The 9,082-nt window shown below is 37.0% G+C and overlaps 2 protein-coding genes across 4 annotated transcripts; both read right to left on the bottom strand.

Annotated features, from left to right (window-relative positions):
- Positions 1-2,582: 2,582 nt before the first annotated feature.
- LOC110784632 (pentatricopeptide repeat-containing protein At3g09040, mitochondrial) lies at positions 2,583-8,781 on the bottom strand. 3 transcript variants are annotated; one of them, XM_056828900.1, is made up of 10 exons: positions 5,443-8,781; positions 4,854-4,962; positions 4,642-4,734; positions 4,436-4,528; positions 3,975-4,084; positions 3,683-3,865; positions 3,492-3,573; positions 3,322-3,392; positions 3,102-3,214; positions 2,583-3,008 (listed from the first exon to the last, which is right to left on the bottom strand). In XM_056828900.1, exons 1-3 carry the CDS (start codon positions 8,267-8,269, stop codon positions 4,713-4,715), a joined length of 2,958 nt encoding a protein of 985 aa, XP_056684878.1. In that variant the 5' UTR covers positions 8,270-8,781; the 3' UTR covers positions 2,583-3,008; positions 3,102-3,214; positions 3,322-3,392; positions 3,492-3,573; positions 3,683-3,865; positions 3,975-4,084; positions 4,436-4,528; positions 4,642-4,712. The 3 variants fall into 3 exon arrangements, with proteins under 3 accessions (XP_056684878.1, XP_056684877.1, XP_056684879.1); XM_056828899.1 differs by having other exon boundaries at positions 3,102-3,392; XM_056828901.1 differs by lacking the exons at positions 2,583-3,008; positions 3,102-3,214; positions 3,322-3,392; ... (2 more) ...; positions 3,975-4,084; positions 4,436-4,528 and having other exon boundaries at positions 4,705-4,734; positions 5,252-8,767.
- Positions 2,874-4,535, bottom strand: LOC130461326 (serine carboxypeptidase-like 42). Its single transcript, XM_056829379.1, has 6 exons — positions 4,436-4,535; positions 3,975-4,084; positions 3,816-3,865; positions 3,322-3,392; positions 3,102-3,214; positions 2,874-3,008 (listed from the first exon to the last, which is right to left on the bottom strand). The coding sequence occupies exons 1-6, from the start codon at positions 4,533-4,535 to the stop codon at positions 2,874-2,876; spliced, it is 579 nt and encodes a 192-aa protein (XP_056685357.1).
- Positions 8,782-9,082: the final 301 nt, after the last annotated feature.

The raw sequence follows: 9,082 nt of genomic DNA, 5'->3' as shown, positions 1-9,082 counted from the left end.
AAACAGGTCAAGTATTCCGGGACGGAGGGAGTAAACTCTAATACGAAGTACGAAGTATAAGAGTTCAGAAACTTTTGTGTAAAACCGTGTAACGATTAATTAGACCACTTTTTTGGTACTAACTAAATTAGTGTAAAACATAACTAAAAGTAATAAAATCGTAACTAATTGAATAACAAAATAGTTAAGATATAAAGATAAATAGTTAAATTTATGAGTCGAATAGTTATTATTTTTTAACAAACTTATTATTAACTAAAACTCATAAAATCTTAAGTAATTGATCTCATTGCTTAACTAATCAGTTTCATTATTAACTAATTGGTTTAGTACTTAACTAATTAGTTCGGTTGCATAATTAATTGGTTTCGTTGCTTAATTAATTGAATTTCAGACTTAACTAATTGGTTTCAGTGGTTAACTAATTAGTTGTTCTAGTGTATAAAAGTGGTATAACCGTTAGACCGTCTTTCCTAAAAGTTTGTAACATAAGTTACTCCCTCCGTTCCAAAATACTCTCAACACTTGGATTTGTACGTAGTTTTAGAAATATATAAAATGTAAGTGGATTGAGAAAAGTCCAAAGTTCAATCCAATCTAGTCCAAATTTGTCGGACTGGGTCGGACTTGAAGATTTTTGGATCGGACTCGAAAGATTATAGCAAATATGTTCGTTACTTTGCTTACTACTTTACAAAAAAGGAAAATTAACATAAAAAACTTAGGGGTTGTTTTTTGTTTTCATTTTTTTTTTACACTAAAAACTAAAAAATGTAAACCGCAAAAGGAGCTTTTTGTCAGTTTTCAAAATTAACATGATGCATTCGAGAAAATACCAAAAAGTAACATGTTATAGTTGATGGTACAAAAAATATTAATCTACCAGCAAATGATGAAAACTATCTGCCTTCCCTGGGAATCGAACCCGACCGCAACAATATAATCTACCACAAAATGATGAAAAAGGATATGCCCGCCGTTGAATCGAACCTACAACCGCAATTACCTACCATAATGAAAAAAGATATGCCCGTCGTGGGAATACCCACGACCACAACCACAACCTCCCATTGTTTATAGATTGCTAACCAACCATGGAGAGTGGTGGAATATACCCAACATAAGGGCGTGAGAATAATTCTTGCGCGTGGATGTTGGCGCGAATATTTAGTTGCGCTTGATCCTGTGCGCAAGAAAAGTCTTGCGCACGTTTCTTATCCACGCGTTTTATCCAGTTTTCTTTCTGATTAAAACTCTTTTTTACGCTTTTCAATCTCATTTCGGTTTATCTCCAACTAACTCATTTTTTGCTTTTCAATCTCTTTTAGGGGTTTAGTTGGAGTGCAACTCTGCCCCTTTGACGTAAATCTATCTTGGACGGTTTACTATATTTAGCATATACTTAAAATGACAGCTATTATAAATAGAAGTTATTATAAATGCAAATATGGGTTTGGGAATTCGTCCGTCAGTCTCGTTTGTTGCGATGTACCAACTCAGCTAGGCTGCGTATTGATCTCTTTCATGCAAGGAATAAGTTATCTCTATTATATATAAGGGAAGAGCTGAGGGTAATTTCGTAATCACACTTTTGGTATCCCTATGAAAAAGACAATAATACCCCCAGTTAATGCACAATTTAATTAATTAACGCCCCTACTAAATACAAAGTTTAAATTACTACTCCATTAATTATAAAAGACAATATAAAAGACAAAAGAGAGTGTTTAGACTTTAAGTTGATAATCAATCTCTTATAATTACGTTAAATTATTAAAAAAAATGGTGGGAGTATTAGTTAATTACGGAATTATTATCGTTTCGTTGTTTAAGTTTTCAATTTATGCATAATTTGCGTTAGTTTTCAAACTATGATCATGCATAATTGTCTCAAAAAATTTGGTGGATCTCAATCTATCGTTTCGGTTTTTAAGTTTTCAACTTACGCCTTTTGTTGCCATAGATTTTTCATACCATTTTCTTAACTATTCGATTAGTTACGAAGTCTTGAAATAGATATTAAGAAATTGGTTAAGATACTTTCAAAAGAAGAAAAAAAAGAGGTAATAATTTTACGATAGTAAATACTCCGTATTAATTTCTCAATATCGGCCTACATGCATTCTAAAAATTAACCCACGCATCGCGTGCATAAAAGACTAGTAACTAGTATTGTAAGATGCATGTGATCCATGTGGAGGGAGGACTTTTAGAAAGAAATATTTTGTTTATTATGAAGAACCTGCCTTGAGTTTCAACCATTCTCTGTTGACTAATATACGGAGTAAATACTCCGTATTAATTTTACGATAGGTATTAAGAAATTGGTTAAAATGCTTTCAAAAGAAGAAAAAAAAGAGGTAATCATTTTACGATAGTAAATACTCCGTATTAATTTCTCAATATCGGCTTACATGCATTCTAAAAATCAACGCACGCATCGCGTGTATAAAAGACTAGTAACTAGTATTGTAAGATACATGTGATCCATGTGGAGGGAGGACTTTTAGAAAGAAATGTTTTGTTTATTATGAAGAACCTGCCTTGAGTTTCAACCATTCTCTGTTGACTAATATACGGAGTAGTTGAACATAAATATTATTTCCCATTTTTTTTTAAAAAAAAAGCTGCATAAGTTTAATGAACTTACAAATCCTCTAATCATTAGAATCTTGCTCCTTTGAATTTGATTCCAGCACTCATGACATATGAACCAGCTTTCTTGCTGGTGAAGTTGTCGAAAAATTTAAGTATCCTAAGTTGTATACTTTAGCACTAATCAGTCAGTAATCATCTAAAAACTACGAAGTATCTTCTTATTAGAGTTTTGCAGGCTGTAGTTTCAGAACTAAATCTGTTTCAAGCAAATCTAGTTAACCACCCATGGATAATTTAGTCGAATAAATGAACTGAAGAGGTGCAAAGCCCTTGATGTCTGTGCATAAGGTACCATATGTCAGAGTCGCAAATGTCAGTAAGTTTCCATATTCAGTTGCCCAACCTCCTACCTGTAAGTAGATAAAACCCAGAAAAATGCAGGCTTAGTTGACATCTGAGAACAGAAAAGGAAAAGGAAGGAAGGCTGACATCAACAAATTTACCTGTCCTTTGTGAAACCAAGCTGCATAAGGGACAGTGGCCTTGTATTTAAGGTCATGAGCAAGCTCACGAACAAGGGTACGGGAGCCAATCAGTGGCACTACAGAATCTTGATCTCCACAGATGTTAAGGCATGCATGCCATCAAAACATAAGAAATCATTACAGCATCTTACTTTCTGGTATTTTCTTAATATATTTAGATAAATCCAAACACGAATACCATTCGAGAGTATCCTTTTAAGCAGAGGAAGCATGTCCAAGCTGCCATCATTGTCATTGTAGTTCAGAATGCTGTAAAATTTAACACAGTCAGAAACTCATAAATGACTGATAAATCCAAGTACAGTATAGTAATATAGTTTACTAGAGTAGTTCCATAGAATTACATACCCACTGCACATAGACCATTCATAAGGCAGATTAGTCCGATTTGCGTGTAAAGCTTTCTGTACTACTCATTTTAGTGGCCGGGCTGGAAAACAAATAATACTTGTAATTAGAAACAAAAGTTCAACTGTTCATAATAATAAATTAACCAAACGTTTTGGCGGAAAGATATTTTGGAAGGATAGTTATCTTACCATCTTTTCAACCCAAGTTATAGTTGTTGATGTAGTCTCCAACAATGGTGTTTGATTCGTTATGAGGACTAGGAAAGGTATAATCTTCAAAATCACATTTATTCATGATGGCAAGGCCAACTCCATCAGATACCATGGGTCCCATGAGACCAGAAGAACTCGTATAAGAAGTGGATTTCCAATCTGATTCACAAAATAGAAAGCATAACAGATTGATTATCTACATTGTAGTAGATTTAACAGAAACTGGGACAACCATGGATCTAGAAACTCAAGTAAAACCACTACTTACAGAAAGTCTTTTCAAGTTGAGCTTTGAGTTCTTTGAACGAGCATTATTATCCAACACAGCAACAGCAACAGCAACAGCAACAGCAACAGCAAGTTGTGGTATGTAGTGCCCTGCAGTATAGAGTATAGACCAGGAATCTAAGGGTAAAGTAAAACACGAAGAGAGCAGAAAGTAACGGTCAAAGCTAGTAGTTGGGACACAATCAGTATCCTTTAGGCTTCGTTCTTTTCACCTCACAAAACTAAGATAAAGAAGAATCGGATAAGAGCTGTTTATACAAGAGGTTTCCAGAATTCCAGGTGAGCATGGTTAAGGCAAAGCATCCCAATCAACTAGGACAGCAGAATATCATAATCCAATTCTCCCTTGTCACATAGCTCAGTAAGTATTAAACAGAGAATTCAGTGGAGTTTTTCATGCTGCAAAAACATGAAATAGATGCAAGCTAGCTAAGAACGAACCTGCATAGCTCTCCCCAGTAAGAAACAGATCCCGAGATTTGAATTCAGGAAACTTCAGCCACCAATTCACTAAAAATGTGAGCATATCCTTAGCTGTCATGTCAAAAAAGTTGAACATCTTACATCAGAAACAAGCATGATACTTGCAGAATCACAACATACAAACAAAATTTGGCCGGAACGTAAGAAAATGATTATAGTCATACCAGAGGTTGCATCCCCGGTATTATAATCAGATCAAGTGTTCGAATACGACCATCCCACTCCAGCAGGCGACTCAACAAACAGGAGATTCGACGCTGCAAACAACGAAATCACCATCACAGGATATAACACCACAAAATGTCTGGAAACTAATGCAGTATTCAACAGCACAAAACATGAGTTAAACTTTAAAAAAAAGTTTTCAAATTTAAACCTTTTATTCCATGACATCAAATTTCGCCTTAGGCCTCTTCCATCACCCTTGTGGAAGAATGATCCCAGTTCTGTAAATGCACCACCTCCCATGGAGGAGCAACCAGGTCCTGCAAATTCATTATTTTTGCTTTGAGTTTTGACAATTCCATTTCTATTAAATTTTGATAACTGAAAACAGTTAGACACTAACACATAAGCTCCAAAACTTTCTAAAAAAGAAACAAAAAAGAAGCCTCTAAATTTGTCCTGGACTAATTACAAAATCACACACAAACACAAAGTAAACATGACATAATAACATGCCCTATTCAAACAACATTCCCACCTGCAGCTGAGTATTTTTCAATTCATTAATTAAAAGTCATACGACATCTGCTATTGGAATCAGATTCGTACCTCAGAGGGAGTATATACTATATACAACATAAGCATTGGAAAAAAAGCAGCCTCACACCAGTGATCACCAATACATTAATGCAAGTTATGAACTTTATCCTCCACACTATCAATCCAGCTAGCTCCAGGAAACTTTAAGACACGTTTTTCTTTCATCTGCCTTCTCAAAGAATCAACCTCACTCCAATTACCTGAGGAAGCATGTATACTTGAAAGCAAAATGTATGCTGATGAATTATGAGGGTCCAGATCAATCAGTTTTTCTGCTGCTCTCTTTCCCCTTGCATCATCTCCATGTAATTTGCAGGCACCAAGATATGAGGCCCAAATCTTAGCATCAGGTTCAAACTGCAGCTTTTCGATAAAGCCCTCTGCTTCCTCAAGAAAACCCCATCGACCAAAAAGGTCAATCATACAGGCACAATGATCGTTTCTTGGCTGAATACCACACTGGTTAACCATCATATTATAGACATGACGGCCTTCACTTATTTTGCCTCCATGACTACAAGCACTAAGAACACCCAGGAATGTCACCTCATCAGGATTTACATGTGACTTCATTAATTCACCAAACATCTTTAGTACATCCTCTACATAACCATTTTTAGCTAATCCTACTATAATCGAATTCCATAGAATGACATCCAATTTACTGTCTACTTCCTCAAAAACCTGCACAGAACTTCTCACATCTCCGCATTTGGCATACATATCTATAATAGCACAACAAACTAACACGTCTGAATTAAAGCCAGAGCGCAAAACAAAGCAGTGGATTTCAGTACCATCTCTCAATGAGGTTAAAAAAGAGCAAACTTTGAGAATGCTAGCAAATGTTGCTTGGTCAGGCAAAACATTATAGCTACGCATTTCTCTATAAACCCCCAAAGCCACTTCGTGGCAATTATTTTGACTTAAACCGGATATCATAGATGTCCACAGTATTGCACTCTTTGGTTCAGGGAACTCCAAGAAAAGTTTATTGGCATCTTCATTGCTATGGGAATCCATGTACATACCCAATAGAGATAGACCCAAGTATCCATCGTCATACAGGATCCCTTTCTTTAGCAAGAGGCAGTGGATTTGCCTCCCTAGATTAAATCTGCAAGGGCTTTGACATGCACCTAAAAGATTAGCAAAAGTGATTACGGATGGGCATAGTTCTTCGGCCAGCATAAGCTTGTAGATTTTTACTGCCTCCTCCATATTGTCCTGAGAAAGTCCAGCAATCAAAGCATTCATAGAAATCACACTCCACTTATGCATCCGATAAAAAACCTCGCGTGCAGTCTCTGTCACCCCACACTTGACATACATATCAATAAGGGAGCTTCCTGCGAAAAGGCTAGTTGCTAAGCCATATTTCACAGATAAAGAATGTAACTGTCTTCCTCTGGCAAGATTTTTCAAATTAGCAGAAGCGCTGAGTATACTTGCCATTGCAAACTCATCTGCTGGCGTACCATCAGATATCATTCTCCGAAACAAGCCAAAAGCCTCATCCTCTTCTTCCTCTTGGACATACCCAACGATAATTGCATTCCACGAAACATTATCCCTACCCTTTATAGTCTCAAAAAGCTGCCTTGCTTCTGCTAAACTTCCTGATTTAGCATACATATCAACCAATGCATTGCCTACAAATAAGTTTGATTCAAAGTTGGTCTTAATTATCACAGAATGCAATTGGCTTCCGAAATCCAGCCTTTTCAAGCAACCACATGCACTCAAAATGCTGGTATACGTAAATTCATCGGCTTGCAAACCACCATCTTTCATGTCCATGAACAATTCAACTACCTCACTAGCAAACCCGTTCTGTACATAGCCCCCAAGCAATGCATTCCACAACACAATGTTTCTCTGGTCCAAGGAATCAAAAACTTGCCTTGCAGACTCTGGCTTATGACATTTGGCATACATATTTAATAGAGAACTTCCAACATAAACATTACGGTCAAGCCCTTGCTTAAGTGCCTGAGCATGAACTGGTAATCCAATGTCAAGACGCTTCAAGCTAGCAGTGGCACTTAAAACACTTCCTAAAGTAGAACGAGAAGATGGTACACCCATTTTTCTCATCATTAGGAAGAAATTTACAGCTTCTGCCTCGTTGCCTCTTTTTGCATACCCAGAAATCATAACATTCCAAGCTACAGTACTTGGAAGAGGCATTTGGGTAAACAACTCTCTTGCCTTGTCCAACCTTCCATCATTAACAAATGCACTAATCACGGTCACAAATGCCACGTGATCAGGAACACAACCTAAACTTTGCATACATTCAAACACTTTAAGTGCCTCATCAAGTAAACCCATCTGAACATAAGCTGTAATCATGGCAGTCCATGAAACCAAACTCGGACTGCACAACTGATCAAACATACGCCTCGCATCACCTAAAGCATTGCATTTAACATACATATCAGTCAAAGAACCTTCACAAAACGAATGACACAAATAACCCATCTTTATAACATCACAGTGTACTTGCTTCCCAAATTCAATCAGCATCATCCTACCACAAGCAGACAACACAATGGCATAAGAAAACGGATTCGGAACCACACCCAAATCCCGCATTGATCCGAATAACTCCACAACTCTATCTAACAACCCACTTCTCAAATACAGTGACATGATTGAATTCCACCCCTGTACATCCCTCAACTCCAACCTCTCAAAAACTCTTTTCGTATACCCTGCATTACCACATTTAGCATACAAATCCAGAATTGCATTTCCCAACTTCCCATTTAACCCAAACCCCAAGATCAAGCTCCGAGCATGGATAACTTTACAAGCATAAAAAGCTTGGGATATTCTCTGAGGCATTTCATCGAACACTTGGCGTCTCTTGACTTTGCCACATTGTTCCAAGCATAATCTTAGAAGATGGTCATAAACCCCATGTGCAATCTGATATGGGGGTGTGCTGGAAATATATTTTTCTGCGAAAATTGGTGTGAATTTGCAGAAGTAACGTCTAAATTGGGAGTTTTTCTTGTACATTGTAGCTGAAAACTACAAAGGCGGTAGTTTTATTAAAAAATAATTGCAAAAAGGTGCCCACCGTTGGGATCGGAACCCAGAAACCCACGTCTCAACTTCTTATATTTTTTAATTGCAAACCACCCGTGGTGGTGGTGGCCATGGACGGTGATGTGATACAAAATCCCAAATTCCCAACTTGCTGCGTTCTTCCACTTGAATTAGGCGGGCCGTCGGCAATTTTGTTGAATTAAAAAAGTTAAGTACGGAGCATATCCCGTCGGAGAAAGTATGGAGTGCATAAAATATTCGGATATTTCATGAAATGCCCCTGAGTTTTGATGTAATTCACCAAATGCCCATCAAGTTCCAATAATTCACCAAATACCCCTGACAAATGACTTAATACCCAAAATACCCTTACTGATAACGGTCCGTTAGTCCGCCGTTAGCCTAGTTTCAAATGCCCCTTTTTTTTAAACTTATTTCACCAAATACCCCTATTATCAAACTTATTTCACCAAATGCCCCAAACTTAGAAATAGGTATTCTGGTGTTCCAACGGCTAGTTTTTGATATTTGAAAAGTAGCCGTTGGTCTTGCTTGGCTATAAAAACCCATTTTCTGAATGTTTCTTGTCATTTAGATGTTGTTTTGCTTTGCTCTGCTTTGCTAATTTCATTAGATTTGTGTCATGAGTTTTGTATCCAAATCATCATCCACACACAATGAGTCCACATACATTAGAGTACCTAACAAAGTTTGTTATTGTGGTAGGAAATTTGCCATCCGAAGCTCCGATACAACGCTCAATCCACAAAGGTTGTACTACAA

The sequence above is a fragment of the Spinacia oleracea genome, chromosome 5, assembly GCF_020520425.1.
Source record: "Spinacia oleracea cultivar Varoflay chromosome 5, BTI_SOV_V1, whole genome shotgun sequence".
Classification (NCBI taxonomy): domain Eukaryota; kingdom Viridiplantae; phylum Streptophyta; class Magnoliopsida; order Caryophyllales; family Amaranthaceae; genus Spinacia; species Spinacia oleracea.
Note: the sequence above shows the minus strand (reverse complement) of the source record. Positions and strands in the feature narration are given on the sequence as shown.